General features: G+C 39.6%; 1 protein-coding gene across 1 annotated transcript in view; it reads left to right on the top strand.

Annotated features, from left to right (window-relative positions):
* Positions 1-4,498: 4,498 nt before the first annotated feature.
* Positions 4,499-22,735, top strand: part of col15a1b (collagen, type XV, alpha 1b) — a 33,365-nt gene continuing 15,128 nt past the window's right edge. The window contains exons 1-15 of the mRNA XM_073491616.1: positions 4,499-4,895; positions 9,976-10,163; positions 10,581-10,790; positions 11,822-11,974; positions 15,205-15,279; positions 15,731-15,820; positions 16,571-16,685; positions 19,204-19,244; positions 19,385-19,567; positions 19,655-19,681; positions 19,794-19,856; positions 20,002-20,079; positions 20,255-20,317; positions 20,403-20,555; positions 21,766-21,927. Coding sequence (XP_073347717.1) covers positions 4,499-4,895; positions 9,976-10,163; positions 10,581-10,790; positions 11,822-11,974; positions 15,205-15,279; positions 15,731-15,820; positions 16,571-16,685; positions 19,204-19,244; positions 19,385-19,567; positions 19,655-19,681; positions 19,794-19,856; positions 20,002-20,079; positions 20,255-20,317; positions 20,403-20,555; positions 21,766-21,927 — 1,998 coding nt within the window. The remainder of the gene's footprint in view (positions 4,896-9,975; positions 10,164-10,580; positions 10,791-11,821; positions 11,975-15,204; positions 15,280-15,730; positions 15,821-16,570; positions 16,686-19,203; positions 19,245-19,384; positions 19,568-19,654; positions 19,682-19,793; positions 19,857-20,001; positions 20,080-20,254; positions 20,318-20,402; positions 20,556-21,765; positions 21,928-22,735) is intronic.

The following is a 22,735-nucleotide window of genomic DNA, read 5'->3' as shown; positions in this document are numbered from 1 at the left end:
AGCAAACAAGACCATCAGCAATATGTAAGAATTTGCCACCTGTTGAATTCATACTCCAAATGAATAGGGGGAAGCATATCATCAGCGTAACCACGAAGAACTGCTAACTTTAGCTACCGTTAGCTAGTTAGCTTAGTTAGCTCAGTTAGCGGTGCAGCTAGCAGTCCATATTTGGAGCTTGGATCACTGGGGAAGTGTTGCTGTTGTTTACACCACTAGGACAGGGGGTTTGGACTGCCAGGAGGAGGAGATTTCATGGTCGGGATGAGGCAGACCCACTGGGCAAAGTTTGCGGTTGATCTGTTGATCATTTTAATACGTTTTTGATTGTTTCAAACTAAAATTCAGTGCTCAATGCTTTTCAGTCTTTTAGCTCAGCTTTACTGTCGTGGCTCACTCTCACTGCTCTCACAAACCAGCTGTAGCAGAAACTGTTTTTAGCAATGACAAATCCACTGACTGATACCTGCCCAGCAGACATACAAAATTAGCACCTAGCTGGTAAACAAAGTGGAGCACTGAACTATGGTGAGTTATGGCACCACATATTCTTCTCAGAGGTTGTCAGACACATACACAGAGCCAAAAGGAGGGTGAATATTGAACTCCATGTTTGCTGGTTGTGTTAATAGGACTGTGTGCTAACAAACTTGCCACAACAGCTTTATGAGGTGGTAATATGGTATTGCCATGTTTACAGCTTTTTCTGCTGCTCCCAAGTGGCTAATAACGTAATGAATCCTGCTTTAAAGACATTTTTTGGCCATGTATAAAACAAGCGTAATTGCTAGCCATTATATTCAGAAAAGATGCCCTCGGATCACCTCAGGTTAATTAGGCCCTGAGAAGGGTCAGTGGCTGGTAGGAGGTTGAGAGGCTATGATTATACGGTATATATGTAGGATGCTGTGATGGATCATCAGCGTCCCCCACAATCCGTGCCCTCCCATCCCCGTTTCTCTTCCTGACCCCCTCTAACCCATCTTCACCCCATCCCATTCCACACCCCCTTTCTGTGGCTAATCCATGACTAATCAAGCTTCTCCCCCTGGGGGGTTTCTTCCCTCACCCTCTCTTTAAATCTTAAACCTATCATCTGCTCCATTAGAGACCACCCCACCTTTTTCCTCCCCTCCAACTGTTTATGTAGTGTGTTCTGACCAGCATGGCTCCCAGGGTCTGATCAAATTCATGATTGCACCTACAATGTGTCTGTGCAACAGTAAAAGTATATCAATAGTTGTTTTTTTCCCACTAAAGGGCCTAAATATGTCATATGCATTGGTTACGGGGGTCACTGATATCCTTGAATGCAGAGTTTATCTTTCAGCTTAACTAACAGTAGTCTTGTATGCAGATTAAGAACAACGATCAACAAGTCCTGATTAATCTCCAAAGAGCTGAGCAACCAGCAAACAATAACAGTGTGTGTGTAGTCAACAAGCCTACGGCTGAGAAAAGTGGGCCACAGCTGATCTTTTTGCTGTCAACAGCCTATCAGATTTCCTCTCGCACCAGCCACACTTCGATAATTTCAACCCTCAGTCGCAGCATGAATAGCGTGTTACACGTGATAACTGTGTGGGATGCTCTGATTGCATCTCTGTGGTGGTTTTGTTTTGCTACAAGAGATTCAAAACAGCAAGTCATGAATTGTTGATGCTGTGCGAGGATTGGCTGTCATATTTCGTTTTAATGAGTGACACGAGTATTTAGCAATATTTGAAAATATGCAGTGAAATCTAATTTTAAAAAATGCCAAGGTAAATCACAAAAAATGTGCTTTTCTCCCTGTGCCAATTTCCCCAGCTAAGAGTTTTTCCTCTTACCTGTAGCACTATTCATCCATCTAGATTGTTTTGCTGTTAGTTGCCGAGTTAGATATCAGCCATAGAGACGTCTGCCTGCAATGCAAACAACAGTTTGTATATATGTTTATATGATTAGTTTTTAACAGTTAGTGCAAATCTTTTTTCCTTGTAAATTTCTTACTTGAACCTTGCTCGCCGCAGTAGTAGGTGTTCAAGGTGGTCGGGCTTACACTGATTACATTACTTTCCCACCGCCTCCACTGTCATTTTCCTTTTTAAAAAATCAAGAGTCCGATGACAGAGGCTATTATTACAAACTGCTGGAGGCAGCTCTTCATCTTAAAACCCCTTCTTATTCCATTACTCCCACAGACTAAAAAATACTTCCCAAACATATTTAAAATGGATCCACTGTCAACAAATGCCGAAAAATGCTGTTTTACTCTGCAGTCCTTCTTGTAGACCCATCTTTAAAGAACGACAGCGGTGCTAACTAAACACAGTGCATTTCCTGTGACGAGTCTAATTCAAAATAAAAGTCAACTCTCTTGTTTGTAAATAGAATTGTGTTTTTATTTCAATTGCATATGAAGTTGTAGTTTAAATTAGTGTGAAACAACAAAAAAAAATTAAATAAATAAAAATTATTATTATACATTGCCTAAGCAGATAGTGCTGACTTCACCAGTATCACCACTGTGATGTCATTATCTCTCCATACACCCATAAACCCTTGCAGTTTGGGATTGTTTCCTGTAATTGGGTTAGGCTTTATCTGAACCCAAAACAAACTTAACTTGAAGTGAAAAAGGATGGAGACTCATGGTTTCAGACGTCTTGCCACCAATGTTTTCCTCGAGAAGTGTAGTATTATACTGAATTAAACCATGATCCTGAACAAACACCTCCACTCAATGATCCTCAGCAGCAGTCCAACCGTCATCCTGGACCTCGGCAAACATTTAGAGAAGCACAATACAACAGAACAGGCATCCCTTTGTCATCAGCAACATGGGGCCTCTCTCCCTCTCTCCATGATCAGTGAGCTGCAGCAGAGAGTCCACACTTTGAAAATGCTTCCATTCAACCTTTTGTATTTTTTGTTTTTTAATTTTTGATCTTAATTTTCAGTCAAAGGTATGGTTGACGTATATCAAGCATTGTTGATGAAGACTTGATCCAGCCATCATCATTAACCCCAGTTTGGCCATAATCATACTGATTTAAGAAGTAGTTAGAGTGGTAGACATCAACGTTCTCTAAAACCGCAGTGATGAGTGATTGAGAGTGAGCTGTTGAGCGAAATGATAGTTTTTGTGTTTCTTAACATTTTACAAAAGTAAATAATAATTGCACAATGAAACAGCTACTGAAAAATTGACACCACCAGCATGTCGAGAGGTTCCCTATAAACCTTGTTTTCACTTTGCTATTTCGTCTGCCACCGGTCACAAAATCTCCCAGGAAAACAAAAGTGGACTCATTCAGTTAGGCTGGCAGCCTGGCACCATCTCTGTCTGCTTTCACGTATTCATTATAGACTAAATTCATGAATAAACTCATCGATCCAGTTGTTCTCTGTGACAGCAGCATCTGTTTCCAATTTAATAAAAGAATGGATAGAGGCTTAGGAGGAGTATCAGACCGAGGAGGAGAAAGAATAGTCATACTGATTGAAATCTCACAAATATCTACATATCTAAATATACATGTATCAAGGGTAATAAATACATGGAAACAAAAGTCTAAGATATGGAATACACATTTGATTAATAGTAAAATATCAGAGCAGTAAATCGTTTCAATTGTTTATGGGACATGTCAAGAAATATCTCCAAACTCCAGTCACTGTGCAGCCACTTGGTCAAGACAAATGACTGACCCTCAGGTTTGTTTTGTCTCATGTCACTCATGACTCAAGTATTAGATGAGAAGACGATGGCTCTTTTTTAAATGAATCATGCATGCCCCTCGAGGTGCTTTATTGTTGACATTTCAACTGTAACGTCAGGTGAACAGGAGGCAGAGGATAATTAACAAAGCTTTAGCACCTGCAGCATTATTAATAATGCACCTTATCCTAATCCTGTGTAAAGGTTGACATGCTTAACATGTGGCATGAGGGACGGACTGACAGATCACAAGTATGACCCAGAGAACACACACAACACAGAAGGGAAGAGGGGATAGAGAGGAAAGGAGGAGGTGGAGGAGGAAAAGGAGGAGGAGGAGAAGGAGGGTGTAGCGAACTAACTAACTCTCTAATCTGCCTGTCTGAGAGAAAATCAAGTCTGCTTTGCCGTAGAGTGCCAGAGGAGGGGGAGTCTGTAATTACACAGGGAGAGAGGAGGGGAGGGAAAGAGAGAAAAAGAGAGAGATGTCAGGGAGTTACAAACAGAGCAAGGGACAGAGAACGGACAGAGAAAGGGAGGACATAACGAGAGAGGAGAGGGAAAGAAAAGAAAGGAGAAGGAACAACGGACAGGACAGTGACAAGCTGACGGTTGTTCCTTGAATATTTTTATTTCCCTGGACCTCCTGGATTACTTTTACACACTTTGCAGGACTTTCCATGTGCATCCTGTCATAGCTGGAGCACCGTGTCTTGCCTGTTTGCACATGTGTAGTGTTTCATTGCCACAGTGAACAGGATTATTTGCACAGTTCATGCAAGACATAGTAAGAGGATGGGAGCCTTTCACCTCGCTCTTGGTGTCTTCCTCCTCCTCTCCTCTCCTGTACGAGCCCAGTGGTGGAGTTTTATTTGGGCAAAACCTAAAACTAGCACCAGCTCTTCTCCTTCCTCCATTCCTCCCTCCATCACACCTCCATCCATCACCTCCATGAGTCCTTCTGACACCCCAGGGACAACAGAGTGGTTGGTAACGGAGAACGGAGTGGCAGAGAAAGCTCTGCAGGGTAACACTCAGACAGAGGGGTCTGTGCTGACCCCCACACCCAGCCCAGGAGTATCAGTCTTTGGACACAGCACTGCAGAACCTGGGACGTTACCTCCAGAGGAGAACACAGGTGGACGCAGCAAAGCCAGGGCCCAATACAAACCACTGAAACACTGGAAGGGTGGTGAGTTTTAGGGATGTTAAAGAGAGGAGGCTCGCATAATAGTTTCACTTTAGGCTGCTTTCCCAGCTCTCTTAGAGCAAGAGAGAGTTAGACCAATAGTTCCAAACCATTTTGGCTTGTGACCCTTTAGAAAGCAATGTCTACATGCAGCCTGGTCTCATCAATCTGCAAAGTTGTACAAATATCAACAGCTTAATTGTGTGCTGTGCATACACAAAAGTCCAATTATGCGTGTAGGTCAAACACAAATCCTTCTCATTAGCTTCTGTGGCGATCAGATCCATTGTCAGGTGACCTTTGTCGTCATGGTATTATAATTAAACACATAACAGTCACAGTTTGGTTAGGTTTAGACAACAGAACTTCCGTAACTACGTAATGTAAGGTAGTGATGATGTTTTATACATGACGTGAATCAAATACATTATGTCCATTAAAGGGGCTCCGTGAAATTGCTATGTCGTGCTGGAAGCCGGTAGTTTGATTATGTTCGCCAACTCCATTTGTAAACTAGTTGTTGACTGTTGATGTCCGTTAGCGTAGCACTGAGACGAGGCACTCAAAAACACTCATAAAGTCACATCCTTTGGACTGTTGTGGAAGATCTAGCAACATTAAACAACTTAAACAGATCATCGGCAGGCTTGTATAGACGACTGAGGGAGACGGGGAAGGTCTCATTTTTCACGTCATGTTACAATCTGCTCACATATGGCCAATAAAAAAGTGATTAAACATGTAAATTGATACAAATTGTTACATGGAGCCTTTTTAAGTTACCGACATAAGTTAAAACAAGTTGACAAGAAAACGTGTAATCACAACATTGACATTATCAGCTTATGAGGTTGATATAGTAAACTTGTTAGCATACAGTTGCCTATTTGTACATGCAAAAGACACAGACCAACATTACCATTGAGTCTGAGTTGTGATATACTGATTAGTGTGCCTTTAAGCCAGACACTTCAATTTGTGTCTTCACAAATTTTAAGTGCCCCCAAATGGAAGCAGAAAGCAATTTTAAATGTCGAAAACACTCATAGCAACTGTCACTGTTGAGTGTTTGTAAAAACAATTGTCAAGCAGGTAATTCTGCATAACTTTGAATGGATTACACCAATACTGATGTGTGATTTAAGGGAAACTGCGAGGAAAGACAGAGTTTTTGCTTTCCACCATGCTCTTCTTCTGTGTAACTAATCCATAGTAATTACTAACCTAAGATTGCCTGTCATTGATTCAGTAGGTCATGTTGATGGGTCAGTTGTTCAGTCCATTATTTTACGCTCATCTTCCCAAACATTCTCTAATTATATTCCAGTGTATCTAATGAATCAGAACAGTAGCCCTGGTTGCATTGTGCTGGACTGGTATGTGACACAGTTGTACCCTGATGTGCTCTGCCTTAAATCATTTGGAGTCTGAAAAATCTAGAGAGAGCGGGCCAAGCGGCGGGGAGCTATTGTGTGACACAGCAGGGTCAAGGTAGGTTTAAAAGGTTATGCGTGGCAATGCTAGGGGGGTTGTTAATATTGGTTTCATAAGTCTCCACAAGCTGATCAAGAATCCATGTGGCCAACATGACGAGGATTAGGTTCAGGAGGAGGGAGTCGAAGTGGAAAAATGTGATGTGGAGTGAGTGAGTGATTAGATGACTTGCAGACTGCTCGATTTGGTGTTTGACTGAAGACACAGTTATAATATGATATACTTATAACTGGTGTTCCCTCTGATTTAAAGTCAGCTTATAGAAGTCAGTAAATAAGAGTTTATAGATTGAGTGTTTGCACCTGTTCACAGGAGTGTTGAATCAATTTAGTGATTGATAAGTCGTACAGTAAGAAGTATATGATCAGAAATATACATGTTTGTGGAAGAAGTCTGCGTATGTTACAATGTAAATGATGTCGACGTGTACTAAATCCATATCATATGATGTCATTAGAATGGGATTTGACCACAGACCTTCTGTGCATTGTGTATAGGCCTGTGTGTGTGTGTGTGTGTGTGTGTCCAAACGAGTGGTTAAAAGAAAATGAAAAGTTTTGAGGTAGGCCTGTTCTACTTCAATAGAGCACTTATATTATATGTGACTTTTACTACCAAGATGCATTGTAGAATTAAGTATGCTTAGTATTAGGCCTACCGTTGTATTTTTACTTTTAACACTTTACTTGAAATACTATTGTACTTTCACTTATAAGAGAGTACTTTAATGTGTTGGTCAGCTTTTATTTAAAGCTGCATTCATTGTGCAACAAGAACAACTTGTGAACAGTGGAACAAGCTGAAAATGCAACACTGATATTACTGACAGACCATGAAGTTGATATGTTAGCAAACAGTTTCCTGTTTACGCATCCATTAGACAAGGAGCAATGTTAGCATTCACTGGGAGTTGTGTTTCTGGACACCTGATAAATGTAAGTCCAACATTTACCGTCATTTCAGCTCTGCTCCGGTCTTAAGTGAATCCACTGGTAAATATGTGCTACTGAGTTGTACATTTATCTGCTAGCTTCACCAGCTAATGTTAACAGCTTGTCGCACACTTTATCTTTCTGCTGTTTGGTGCTGGGTGGTGTACATTGGGTTTATCAGCAGTAGCAGAAGTCTTATGCTGATTTACATTTGTTTTAACACAATACTTTTTACGCCATAAAAAGAGAGAGAACAGGATCTTAAATTTGTATTCTTCAAAACGCAGCGAAAAACCAAAGTAAGCAGTCAACCATACACAGCTAAGGAAGCTAAATCCAGCCATAGCGTTAGCCACAGCCAACCTTGGGTGACTTTTTTTCACTTTTGATAAACTGTGATGGTAAATTAGTTTATTGTCTAAGACAAATGGGTAATAGTAGTTAAATTTAGCCATGAAGAATAAAAACAGCTAGTGCTAATCTAACCTATTCCTGCAAAAGCTTAGTTCAGCAGGTAAGCTAGCAGTAGCAGCATCTCAGCTTTGGCTCTTACTAGCTAGTTAAAGTTATCATTTGGTTGGTTAAACTATTTTCAAATCACACATTCAAGTATGAGTATTGAGTATTACATTGTAAATGAATTTATTATATTGATTTGTAAGGTAAATATGAACAAATGGTAGATTGGAAGCTGAAATCTGACTTATGGCTTTCATCCATAGTCTATGTCAATGGAATCTTTGTTGTAAAATTCAAGGTTCATTTATTAATCATTCTACAACACAAGGATGTACAAAAATAGTAATCCATCTCACACCCAGTTTACTCATTAAGCCTGAAAGCACTTCTTTCCTCAACTTCAGCTTCAGCTTGCCTACTGCTTTCTGCCTTGTTGCACATTGATTAGAGTGGAGATTTTGTGGGCCAGAAAGTCAAAGCATTGAACTAAAAGAGGCTTAAAGTTTTAGCGTGTTTTCAAACGCTTTGGAGATCTCATTTTTATTTATTTTTCAAATTTTTGACGAGATGTTAAAATTAAGTTTGATAACGAGGTAAAAACAAGACTGGCATATTGTCAGTCTAGTTTCAACAGTGGACTGACTACACCGAACTGTGCTGAGAGATTTCTAGCTTGTTGCCCTTTCTCACAAACCCATGCATTTCCCTTTTTTCCCTTCTTTTTTGGCCAACATGGACCTTGAGAACTCTTCTCAGCAGTAACAGTGTGAACGTGGTCCTTCTGTATCTTGAAGTGGCTGCCGTCCAACTTATGACTGGTAATCACCACCAGGCCACTGCTGCCAAGTCGGCCTCAGACCAGATTCAAACAGTAACATTGGCCATTATTTATTTATTTTTTTTAAATGACTTTTTTTTGTTACATTTTGTTAAATGTGTGTCTCAGTGCAGGAATAAAAAGTCGTGTGGTCATGCACGGGAAGCACGCTGGTTGTAGTGTGTGTGTTCCTTTCAGTCATTACAGAGCGCTGATGACTTCACATCTGGACTGGAGGTGTGAGAGCTTTGGTGTGTGTGTGTGTGTGTGTGTGTGTGTGTGTGTGTGTGTGTGTGTGTGTGTGTGCGCATGTGTGTGTAATCTGTTGAAGGCCCACCTGTGTTTGCAACAATAAATGTGTAAACTTGCAGGGCTCCACTTGTAGTGTTGTCAGTGGTGCACAGAAAAGCACGCCCTCACACACACACACGCCTTCACACACACACACACACACACACACACAGACACACACTCTTTAAACCCTCTAATCAGGTATGTTTCCAGTTGGTCAGGTCGATGAATTAGAGACCCCCAAATGGTGGTCTGTCTGGTCTGGGGTTTATGTGTTTTCAAGTGGGTGAGACGTGTGTTTGATGTGTGCACAGTGTATGCAAATGTATTTCTATGTGTGTGTGTGTGTGTGTGTGTGTGTGTGTGTGTATTACAGGAGATATAGGTAGCAGGGGTGAGCCTGGCTGGAATGCTGAGGTGAGAGTTTGTCTCTACGGGAGACAGGCTCCATAGTGGGGGGGATCAGGGGAATGTGAAGCCATCTCTTCAGATACACACTAAATACACTAATTACCAGCTATTGTGTGTGCATTTCTGTTTCGGAGGATTATGTCGATGCAAGGGAGAGAGAGCAGCGAGGCGTGGGCAGAGTCTGGATCAGATCGAGTCAAATTAAAGACATGTCAAGATGATTGTGATTCTCTCTCCCTTCCTCTAATGTGTTGTATGAACCAGCAACACACAGGTAGCAAACCAAGGAAGCTGCCAGAACAGCTTCTGTGCACCTCAGACGTAAGGTTCACATACTGTACAGGTGGATGTTTCGGTCAAGTAACATCACTGTCAAGAAAAACAAGTTTGCAGTTGGGACAACTAGCAATAAAAAATTGAAAGTATTTGCTTATGAAAAGTCTAAAAACATGATCTTGGATAATAGTTATCACCCCAAGTTTGTTATCTATCATCTTTTCATCACTGAATGTTTCTCTGACCAGTTTTGTAGGTAATTTTGATGACTATGATCGGAAAATTGTGGATCAAACTGAAAAGTCAAATGAGGACAATAAACATCAGAAAATGTAAAACTGTTTCTCCTTTCTACTCCTTTCTTTCCACTCACACATTTTAACGTTGTCTCTGTCTCCATCAGAGCGTGGCTCAGGAGGTCACCTGGACCTGACAGAGTTAATCGGCGTCCCTCTCCCTCCCTCCGTCTCCTTCACTCCTGGCTATGAGGGCTTCCCTGCCTACAACTTTGGCCCTGAAGCCAATATTGGCCGCCTCACCAAGACCTTCGTGCCAGGGTCATTCTACAGAGACTTTGCCATCATCGTCACGGTAATGTTAGAGAAATTAACCCTTCAGCCTATTAATCCTCCTCTATAAAGTCTTTTTTTATGTTAATGGCTTTAATTGCAGTGGATAAGAGACAAAAATTCAAGACAGTAAGGTCACATAAGGTCATATTATGGTGCCACCTTGTGGAATTTTTATTATAAAGCATGGTTTCATGTTCAGCGCCTAAATTTTCTCTATTCTCAGATTTTCTCTTTTATCTCCTCTTTTGTATTGTTTATTTCTCTGTTTCGACTTGCATGAACAGAAATTATTATTGATGCCCCAGATTGTTTCATTTGTTCTGGACCCTCTGTCGCACATATTTATGTCTTTTGGTTTGGCTGTAGTTTTTAAATAATGGGAGCAAGATGCCAACGCAGTAAGCTTCAGTGACCCTCTGCCTTGTTCTTATTCCAGGTGCGTCCAGCCACTCAGAAAGGAGGCGTGCTCTTTGCCATCACAGACGCCCGTCAGAGGGTGGTGGAGCTGGGTTTGGCCCTCACTCCAGTGCGTGATGGCCTCCAGAGCATCTTACTGTACTACACTGACAGAGAGCAGGCTTCACACAGCCACAAAGCTGCTGCATTCAGTGTCCCAGATATGACAGACCAGTGGACACGATTCACGGTGAGTGTTACTACATACAGTACATACTGTATATGACAAATTAATGTATTGGAGGATTACATTCAGTGGATACAGATCTTTTATTAAATGTGCTTATGGTCCACATCATCTACAAAACAGTAAAACTACAGATTAATTTAGTTCCATTCTTTGTAGTTTTTATTTACAGTTTTAAACAGACTGAATTATAAAGCAGCTTTCTCAAGATAATGTATCGTAAAACAACTTTATAAGATTCAAAAGGCTGGACAGTGACAGACACACACTGCTCTGTGGGGTAGGTTTAAATATATAAAACATATTAACTTTTTATGAGCTAGTTTTCTCGAAATAACTAAATAATTAACTTGAGATAACAGCATTAGAAAAATAATTGCAAGCGCCGCCATTCTCAGCTTTTGTAGTTTGACATATTTCTTTTGTAATGAAAAAAGGTTTAAAACATGTTGGTGTTGATCAGTATATAGTTTTGAACCAGAACTCAGCTATTGTAATAAGAAGCCTCCTGACTTGTTGCAAGGTATTTAGTTTTGTTTCTAAAAAAATCGAAAATATTGCTGTATGCTCTTTGCTTTCCCCAAAACAGTAGACCTACTGTCACATTTATCAACATGCAAAAATGTTGGTCACTGTATCGATAAAGTGTGCATGAAGTCCATGTGTTTTAATAATTTGTTGGGTTTTTTTGCATTCATCACAATGCAAAAAGGCAAACATGGAATCATGTCAGTGTTTATGTACTTATTAGCGACAGGCATAAAAGCAACAGCTGGAACATTTTGATTGCAGAAGTGCTTTGATCAGCTAATCCTGACCTCCGATATATTAGAAAAGAGAATTGAAAGGACATTTTTATCCAGGATGGGACATGACTTCATTGTTACTTGATGTACGCAAGCACCAAATCAACCTAAATCTTTGCATCTTCATCAATCAGTTTTGTCAAAAATACAGGGGAATTTTATCAACAACGATGAGAAATTCACTGATTAAAAGCTACATTAAATGTGTGTATTTGATGTGTCTCTCAGTTGGTAGTGGAGCATGATGAGGTGCGTCTCTACATGGACTGCGGAGAAGCCGAGAGGGCTACTTTCCATCGGAGCCCAGACAGACTCACCTTCTCACACAATTCAGGCATTTTCGTATCTAACGCAGGAAACACGGGGCTCGACAACTTTGTGGTAAGTAAAGAAATTCTCTGAATGTAGGTGTGTCTGTGGGTGTCTGTATGTTTTGGAGGACGAGGAGAAGGAGAAAGAATGAAACTGGCTGCCTGTGTAAATATCAGTGTGCAGATTGTGTGTGCAGTTGGTCCCAGGATTACATTTGTGTGTGTGTAGGTGTGTGTTTGTGTGTTCTGGCCTCTCATTACCATCTAAAAGGGCTGACACGTCGTCTGCCCTTGTCGTCTGTATACAGTCCACGAAAACAATTAACGTTTTGACCAAATTCGTGCACACAGTCCTGACACTGAACTTTTTTTTCTCTGAGTAATTTGTTGTCAATACAACAAGCAGAAAAGTTAAAAAAATATATTGTTTTTCCTGTTTCCAAGAAGATGTCATTCAGGCCTTTCAACAAGGAAAATGTCAAATGAAAACCAACAGAAAAGGATGTTTTCATCAGCTATTTCTTGTTTATGGTTTTCTTTTTTCTGCTGCTTTCTTTACCACTGTAATACCACTGAAGATGCTTCTAACCAAGGCACATGCTTACTAAACATTGCCAGACCAAATTGACATTTGATGACTGGCTTTCAAAGGCTAATCTATCTGACACGGATCCGGATACAGCCGAGTCTAAACAGGGTCAAAATGTCCTGACCACCTGTTGTACTACTTTCTGAGCTGGATACAACTATGCAGATCAGATACACAGAGGAAGTAAGAAGGGAGGAAAGAACAGAGATGATGAAGGGGTAGGGAGAGGGGTGAGATGTAAAAGGGAGGAGAGGACGGAGGAGTGAGGCGATGGCAGATGAGGAAGTCAGAGATATCAACAAGGCTTAAATGTGGTCGGATCAAGGGCTCGACTCAAGCCTTTGAGTGTGCTGCTATGTCAACTATGATGGTGCAGTAAGGTTAAGCAATATTCCAATGTGTGAAATCTCCAGGCTGGATGTATGTTGTTTTGGTCTGGAGGAAAGACTCAGCTACTTAAACTATCACTCTGATTATTACTTCAATCTCTGTCTGTCCATTTTCAGTTCAACAATGGTCAATAATACAAGCTAGTCACTTGTTGTTGCCATGGTGAGTGTTCAGTGTAGCCTGACTTTTTGAACGGGTTATCTGAAGCATGACGACAGAATATGAGCATGCTCAGCATCAGTCATGTCCAGTCTGAAATATCTGGGTCACTCTGTGTTTGTGAGTTGTTTGTGTGTGTGTTTGTCCTTGGTTTGTTGTCCTGGGCTTCAAAGGAGAACAGTAATGACATGGGGCCCTTTATAGCATGTCTTTGTGTGTCAATGCTGTAAAGATTTTGAATGTTGACCAAAGGTATTGGAATTTCTATAGTGCTATATAAACCAACTGTATTACCACCATGCTGTGAGTTAGAGTGTTGTGCATGTGTGTCTTTGTAAATACGGCCTCTGTGGTGATCTCTTCATTGTGTATGTGTTGCTCCTCTGTTTAGAGAGCGAAAGAAGCCATAACACAGTCAGTCACACTTTAGAGCAGTGATTCCCAGCAAAAATGGATTTAATTTGGTCAATTATTAACAATTAGCGGGGAAACTACTAATAAAATAAGCATACAATTTGCACTGGCAAGACAGCCTTGCTTGCATTACAGCACGTTCATTTGTTTGTGTCACCGCATAAATGACTTTCATGAAAATCTACTTCAGCTCAACATTCTTCTCAATCGATTGTTTGTCCAACCCACTCAAGATGAAACAATGCACACTATGACAAAAGCCTCGACTGCAGTCCAATTACATCCACTTCAGTTGCTGTAATGCCAGCTTGCTAATTCTTGTCTCATTTGTGGTCTGCCAAACAGTTTATTCATCAAATTCAGTTCCCATATTGCTATTTTCCAAAGTACTGTAGCTGAAATGTTTAGCAGTTTTCATTGGACCGCTGCAGTTGAGGGTTTCGTCAGATGAAAATGGGAATGGTTTTACTTTTGCTGGGTTCAAAAAATGATACACGCTCTCCTGCAGTGACTCTTTGTCCCCCAGTTTCAGAACCACTGCTTCTTGATGACGATGACAGACAATGCACTTACTACAAAATGCAAATGTATTTACAGAGAACCTTAGAAGTTTAGAAAAAAGTGTAGTTAGTGAAACTATTTTGTAATACGATAAAGAATCGTTTCTCCACTGGCAGCTGACATTTAGGGACATGTAACTTGAAACTGAGAAACCTTCTTGTTTACATTCTAGAGAATGTGGGGAATGACTACTTCAGTGAACGTAGAAAAAGCAGGTTGTGGAGCATTGCTTTGATTGGAAAAGTCAAAAAAGAAACTCCTGAATGTTCTGAACATTAAAGTTTGAAGATATTTGACAATGTAATAATGTATGTATAATGTATCAGGGTATCACAGAAAACATATTTTCTTAAAGCTCTTTATAGTTTGTAGCAGTAATTTGTGATCAGGCATGTTGTATTTCAGTTAATTAAAACTGTTTTTATGTGTCCTGATTATGAGCGGGGTTTTAGAGTATCCTGGTTATTGCACATGTAAAAAAAAACATATTCCGCTTTCAGAAACCTGTTTATAACCTCACCCAGTTTGAGAAACCTCAGGTTTCCAGTAGTGGAAGAAGTATGTCGCAATACAAGTTACAACAGTGTAAATTAATTATTAATTATTAATTCCTCCATTAATCGATTGATTGTTTGTAAAAAAAAAATATATAAAAAACAACAGTCCAAACCTCAAAAGTATTAAAAATGGATTAAGATTATTCAAACTGTTAACTAGTTGAATTCATAGAAAAACATCATATTTGTATGTTTTATGTACCAAAATGGTAATTTAGCCAAGTAACTAATAGCTAAAGCTGTAAATATAATGAAGTTAAAATAAATGTATTTCGCTCTGAGATGTAGTGAAGTAGAAGTAGAAAGTTACAGGGAATTAAAGGGAATTTTTACAGTAGGTGTTTCTGGAGAAAGTAGTTGATTGTTGAGTGTCATTCCCAGGTGGTTGAGTACTGATACTTTGGGTGAGTGAATGGTTGGTTGTTGGTGTTTAGACCGAACACCAACAACCAATAATTGAGTCTCATTCCCATGTGGTCAAATCTGACACACATTCTGCACATTTAGGCACAGCACCAAACCATACAGTATGTTCTTAGCTACTTTCCATCATTGCACATAATGTGTTTACTGTGAATACCATGAACAAGATGATAGATGAGTAAGTGCATTATATCTCTCTCTCTGCAGGGATCCATCCAGCAGCTGGTGATAAAAGATGATCCCAGAGCAGCCGAGGAGCAGTGTGAAGACGATGACCCTTATGTGAGAAGTGCACACACATGCACAAAGTAGAGGTGGTTGACACCCAGAATTTACCTCAAACTGGAGATTCTGCAAGTAGTAGATAACGACTCTACACAAAAATCATACACATGAATCTTCACTACCACCTAGTGGTCAAAGGACTTCACTGAACATGACTGTTGTTATACACCTGACTGGTCAAATGAGGAAACTTTAGCAGCACCTTTATACATGACATTATATCAATAATTCTGGCAGGATCTCAATCTAACGTTAAATATTTGCAGTTGAATTTCCTTTCCTTCTCTCATTCTTTCTTTCTCTATTACTTTCTTTTTCTATTTCTTTTATTTGCAACAATATCCATAACTGGTAAAAATGCGGGACACTTCATCATCATTGGTTGTTATCATGTTTTGCTCCAAGCTTGTTTTTCTTAAACCAACATATTATGTGATGTTTGATAAAGGCCTCGGGTTACACCAGTGGAGATGATGCTCTGGATGACAGAGAGTCAGAGGAGGAAATGATGAAGGAAAGAAAACATGACACAGCACAGGTAGGTTGGCTGAAAGAAGTACGTGAAGAAAATCTGTTGAAGCTGCTCACAGGTGGTGTCTGATTCATTTTACTGCCTCATTACATCAAATGGAAACATAACCCATTTCTGTGATATTCAGTCTTAAGTATTTCATACCTTTGAGAACATGTCAGCTTGTTGTGTCTGCTGCTGTTTTTGATACACAATCCCATCCTTATCATCGGGACAATAAAACAGCAGTGCTTGTACACGTGTGAGCATGTTTCTTTTCTGTTCCGGTGCCATGTTTAGTTCTCCCACAACCAGGAAGTCAGTCTGATCCCAAACATCCCATAAACAACATTAACTTTAAAGGGTCAGAGGAAACTGTCCTTCTTATGTTGAGACATTCAGTGATAACAGTGTCGACAAAGGGCACAGACCCTTACAGCTGCGATAAATAATCTACTCATTCAGCCTTTTCAATTTTACTTGTACAATATGGTTTAATTACATATCCTTCATCAAGATACACCAGCAAGTCAATATGCCTGTGTTCAGTTTGTTCACTACTTAAGTTTATGACAAGACACGTTACAAGACTAATCATAAGTTTCCATTAATCTTGCTATGGATGTGATGATTTTTGTCCTTCTGTCCAGGTTAGGATCAAATTTACAGTTGTTTATGAGGCATGATACAATATTTGATAAACAATCCAATGTCATAGGACAAATTGTTTTAATTTGGGTGATCCATTGACCTACTCATCTCATTGATTTCTTTGAGGAGGAGGACAGTGTTCCGGTAAGAGCTCCACCCACTGAGGCTCCAGAGGTGGACCTCGATGACTACTCTGGTCATCAGACCCCAACAGTTGCCAGTGGAGAAATGCTGATAAGAGGTCAGAATATATTTTATTTGTCTGTGTCTGTCTTGAGCCTCCATGAATTTTCTGGTCTACTTTTATGGTGACTTAACATTTAAACATTTTTGATTCACAATCATAATAATGGTTTTAAGAAAAAGAGATACTTTTGTTCTGTATCTTTTTACAAGCTCTGTAGACACTATTTTTTTAAAAAATTGTCTGCTTAAAAAAATGAATATGACCTTTAAATAAAGAATTGTTAAAAAGTAGGTTCCTACAGTTGTAGTTATATTCTTAGTTCATCCTGATAGGAGCAGATGATGGAATGGTTTGTAGCAATATATAATAAAATGCAGCAAAAAAAGATGTGCTGTCACAGAAGAGAAAGCAATAAACAGTAAAAATCAGTTTCATGTTATAGCAGGAAAAGTTTATTGTTATAACAAGAAACCTTTTGTTTGTTGTTGTTATTATAATATACTATTTATCAAGTGATAACATGATGTAATGTTTGTTTTTATAAAATGTTAATTAAGGTTGCTTTAACATGAAAATGCAAATCTTTTGATGTAACATTAAAATATCTTGTTATGTTTATTTATTAAAGCCCATTGAGGCAATGTGATTGTGATTTTGGGCTTTTATATAAATAAAATTGATTTGTTTTGATTTGATTTACACTACCAGTCAAAAGTTTGGACATACCTTCTCATTCAATGGTTTTTCTTTATTTTTATTATTTTCTACATTGTAGATCAATACTGAAGACATCCAAACTAAGAAAGAACACATGTGGAAATATGTAGTAAACAAAAAAGTGTTAAACAAACCAGAATATGATTTATATTTTATATTCTTCAAAGTAACCACCTGTTGCTTTGATGACAGCTTTGCACACTGTTGGCATTCTCTCAATCAGCTTCATGAGGTAGTCACCTGGATGGTTTTCCAACAGTCTTGAAGGAGTTCCCAGAGGTGCTGAGCACTTGTTGGCTGCTTTGCCTTCACTCTGCGGTCCAACTCATCCCAAACCATCTCAGTTGGGTTTAGGTTGGGGGATTGTGGAGGCCAGGTCATCTGATGCAGCACTCCATCACTCTCCTTCTTGGTCAGATAGCCATTACAAAGCCTGGAGGTGTGTTTGGGGTCATTGTCCTGTTGGAAAACAAATGATGGTCCCACTAAGTGTAAACCAGATGGGATGGCATGTTACTGCAAAATGCTGTGGTATCCATGCTGGTTCAGTGTGCCTTCAATTTTGAATAAATCACCAGCAGTGTCATTCCAAGCTTCACGGTGGGAACCACACAAACCAAACCATCCGCTCACCTTTTCTGCATCTCACAAAGACACAGCGAGTGGAACCAAAAATCTCAAATTTGGACTCATCAGACCAAAGTACAGATTTCCACTGGTCTAATGTCCATTCCTTATGTTTCTTGGCCCAAGCACTTCTCTTGTTGTTGTTGTTATTCCTCAGTAGTGGCTTCTTTGCAGCAATTTGACCACAAAGGCCTGATTCACACAGTCTCATCTGAACAGTTGATGTTGAAATGTGTCTGCTACTTGAGCTCTGTGAATTTATGTGGGCTCTAATCTGAGGTGCTGTTAATTTGTGGTTTCTGAGTCTGGTAACTCTAATGAGCTTATCCTCTGCAGTAGAGGTAACTCTTAGTCTCCCTTTCCTTTGGGGCGGTCCTCATGAGAGCCAGTTTCATTATAGTGTTTGATGGTTTTTGCAACTGCACTTGTGGATACATTCAAAGTTCTTGATATTTTCCGGATTGACTGACCTTCATGTCTTAAAGTAATGATGGACTGTCCCTTCTCTTTACTTAGCTGAGCGGTTCTTGCCATAATATGGATTAAAACAGTAGTCAAATAGGTCTATTCACTGTATTGAACTGTGTACCAACTCTACCTCTGCACAACACAACTAATGGTCTCAAACACATTAAGAAGGCACAAATGAACTCTTGACAAGGCACAGCTGTTCATTGAAAACCATTCCAGGTGACTACCTCATGAATCTGATTGAGAGAATGCCAGAAGTGTGCAAAGCTGTCATCAAAGCAAAAGGTGGTTACTTTGAACAATATAAAATATAACTCATATTCTGTTTTCTTTAACACTTTTTTGTTTACTACATATTTCCATATGTGTTCTTTCTTAGTTTGGATGTCTTCAGTATTAATCTACAATGTAGAAAATTATAAAAATAAATAAAAACCATGAATGAGAAGATGTGTCCAAACTTTTGACTGGTATTGTATTTCGTAATAATGCAAAACTATTTTGTTATAACATGAAGACATCTTGTTATAACATCAAACTTTTCCAGTTATAACGTGATACTGGTCCATTTTTCTTTTTTTTTTTTTGGTATGGCATTCATCTGTAGTTTTTAAAGCACTCTATTAACTTGTTCTTTGATTGTTTAAAAAAATCATATATTACAGTACATTTGTCTGTGTGATGCTTAACTTCTACTAACTACCTCACAATAATCGGATTGGTCAAACCTATTGATGATATCATATGCTGTGTACAGGGCCCCACCAGACAGAGGAGCCAGGGGAGAGGCCAGGGGAGGTAAGTTCAGTCCAGCTGTATTTTGCTGTTATTTCAAATATGATGACATCCTTAAAATATTCTGCACAACATCATTTCTTTACAGTCTGTTTTTTCTATACAAACACAAATGATATGAAGAGTTTTATTTATATTTTAAGGGGCACGTCAGGCATCGCTTCAAAGGAGAACGTGGAGACCGTGGATATCCTGGACCCAGAGGCCCACCTGGTCCCCCGGGACCCACCCCTGTACCTGGGCACCCTCAGCCTGGACCAAGAGGGACACAAGGAACACCAGGTCTCCCTGGATCCCCAGGACTGCCAGGGAAGGATGGACAAAAGGTATCTGTGCCAAAGAGACAGAGAGAATGTGTTTGTGTTTATAAACCTCTGAGTTAACTAATCCTAAATCCTTCTCTCTCCTCACAGGGAAGCAAGGGTGATAAAGGAGATCCAGTAAGGTTTTTTTTTTTATCTCCTCAGTTCTTCTGTCTCCTTTGCTTTGTTTTATATATGAATTATATTAAGTATTATATATGAAAAGACTCAACTCTGTGTTTTTGTCCAGGGTCAGAGAGGAGCTCAGGGATTTTCAGGTTTGGCTGGAGAAGCTGGAGCAAAAGGAGAGAAGGTACAGCTAAAACACATGTGGTTGAACTATAAGTGGTTAGCTCTTTATTCAAAATACAGTTCAATTTAATTGTATGTCACCAAATGTACAGCAAAGGCAGATATTTTCATTCTGTCCTCTTCCTCCGGCCTTCCCCTCTCTACAGGGGGACTCAGGAGTTGGTTTACCAGGCCCTCCTGGCCTCCCTGGGCCTCCTGGACCCCCGAGATCACGCAGTGTACCAGTGAGTGTCTCAGTTTATGGTTTTACTATATGTATTTTTGTTTGTACACAAAGCATGTACTTGTGGTATATCCTGCATTTTTTAGTAATGAAATCAACCTGTAGTAAATGTAGCTGAGGGTCGAGCCTCAAACATCACACAAACATCTGTGCGTATGTGTTAATCTGTGTTACAGTATGGAGCAGATGCCCTGGGTTCTGGGTTTGAAGACCTGGACAGCGACACTGAACTCATCAGGGTAAGAGAAAAGCCACAGAGAGAGATGGAATAGTCTGATAGTTTAATTTACACAGTGCAAAGATTAAAAGTTATCTGTTCACCAGGGTCCTCCCGGTCCACCAGGGCCTCCGGGACCTCCTGGTCCCGCAGGACCCAACCTGTCATCATCTGACACGACTTCAGGCCTTTCTCCGGGGCATGCTGGACCACCCGGTGCCCCTGGCAAAGACGGGCTGCAAGGCAAACCTGGAATACCAGTAAGATACAGAGATGAAAGACATATCAATTTCAATGCCAGTTTAAATCAATAACAGTCTACGAGTTATGAATTCATTCTTCATATGGAGGCATGCAGAGGCTGCATAGGACATGCAGACACACATTTTAATTCTATTAGTCAGAGTAAACACTGCACAGCTTTGAAACCTATTGATCCAGCAATTCTTTTTTTTAACTTAATTTGTGCGTAAAACATACAAATATAAAACAAATATATAAATATGTAAACAAACCCATAAAAAATGGGTTTGTCACTTGAAGGTACAGACACAATATTCACTGTAGTAAAAAATGCCATGTGATATGTGAATGGAATTAGTGTATAGAGGGAGTATAAAAGTAAGAATTGGAGGGCACAATGGTCAGATTGAGATATATTTATATAACATCAGCACAGCATTGGCTAAACATGTCTTCAGTCTGCAGATCTGCATATGATGTCAGGAAACTGTTAGATTCTGCATAAAAAGATTTTGAGGCCAAAGGTTAAACTGTCTGATTTTAAGCATCTGTCAGTTCTGTCAAGTTTATGTTCGCTTTGAAATACCAGCCACAAATACACACACGTTTCACATTTTCCCAGATGCAATAGCACCAAATCATTCATGTCTTATTGAGCAGAATGGACTCCAGAGGAATGTAAGACAATGCTTTTGGGATTCTGAGTGGTGTTAATGAGTACAATACAGATTTCAGACAGAAGACATGGACATGCCACTGATTTGAAGATAAAAGCTAGATAAAAGTTGTGTGAGTTTCATTTTGCATTGAAAAGTTTTTATACTGAATGTTGTAGCATGTTCTCCATTACATTATTTATGTGGGAATATTTTGACTTTGACTTTGTTTTATTTAGGGTGTTGTTGTATTTTTGTCTTTATTATCATTGTGTATTTTCTGTCTTTCTTCTTCTCCACCTATTAGTCTCTGTTATAGTTTATTATTTTTTTTATTCACATCTGGTTAAATCTTTTTTTAAATTCACCTTTAGTTTGTTTTTCATCTTAAATCATATTGTAGTGATCACTATCTATGTGTCATTGCCAATGACCGGTCTGTCTTTTATCCTCCCTCTGCCTCTGTTCTCGTCATCTCCACACCCATCTTTATTCTGCCCCCCCTCCTCATTCTTTTTTTCACCTCCTGCTCCACTCCTTCCATCTCTTCCTCCTCTCCACTCTGTTCCAGATGTTTGAAGATTGGTTTAGTGGTTCTGGGTCTGATGCTTCAGGTCTGAGCTCAGAGTTGTTCTCTGACCTTGGCTCTGGTTTCAGTTCTGGGTTCACTTCTGAAGCCAGTTTTGCCTCTGGTTCTGGGCTTGACTTTGGGTCTGCCTGGGGTTCAGGCGAGGTATATTGTCCTTGTTTGCTGGATAAACCAGCAAACAATAAAAGGCAGAAATACAGTCAAAAGCCTGAGCATTGAACAACATTAACCGTTAATCTGAGACAATCACAGAGCTTTATTTTATATCAAATGTGCTTTTATCTCATTAGAACAGTGATATAGACCCATTTTAGCTCACTTGCCCAATGGTCAGGCTCATGACTGTACATTATTTCCAACCATGTTGTCTTAATTGTTGGCTGACAGCAAGTTAAACTGCAGCTGTTTTTGCTTAGCTGGGTGAAGTGCTGTGTGTATGTGAATGTGAATTTGTGTGTGTGGCAGGTGTCACTGCTTTCGATGCTTTTCTTTGATAATCCACCTGACAGCCGATGTTACTGCTTACAAACCATATGATATGCTTGAAATTTTGTCGATTACTTTATGTTCATTTACTTTGTGTTCAAATGATTTCATCACCAAATGAAACGTTTGAGCATGAATTTTCACTTTTCATGGTGAAGTGAATGAACTGACCTCAAACTTGCTTACCTCAGTTTAAGCTACCATTTTGCTTTCCCTCATACAACATGGTAAAGGAAAAAATCTGCCTTTTTGCTGATCTGTTTTATTTTCTCTTTTTGTACATTCTTGTATTTTTTTTCTGTTCTCAGTCAATGTAAAGTACCAAGGCATACTGATCAGGTACTCAGATTGTACAGCACGCTGAGCTAGTGCATTTATCACACAAACTTTATTTGCAACTCACACCTAGCTTTATTTCACAAAATAGTCAGAGAACAGCGTCAGTTAAAATATACCAGACCACGTG

Source organism: Pagrus major, chromosome 21 (genome assembly GCF_040436345.1).
Source record: "Pagrus major chromosome 21, Pma_NU_1.0".
Classification (NCBI taxonomy): Eukaryota; Metazoa; Chordata; class Actinopteri; order Spariformes; family Sparidae; genus Pagrus; species Pagrus major.
This window is presented reverse-complemented; position numbering and strand designations above follow the sequence as displayed.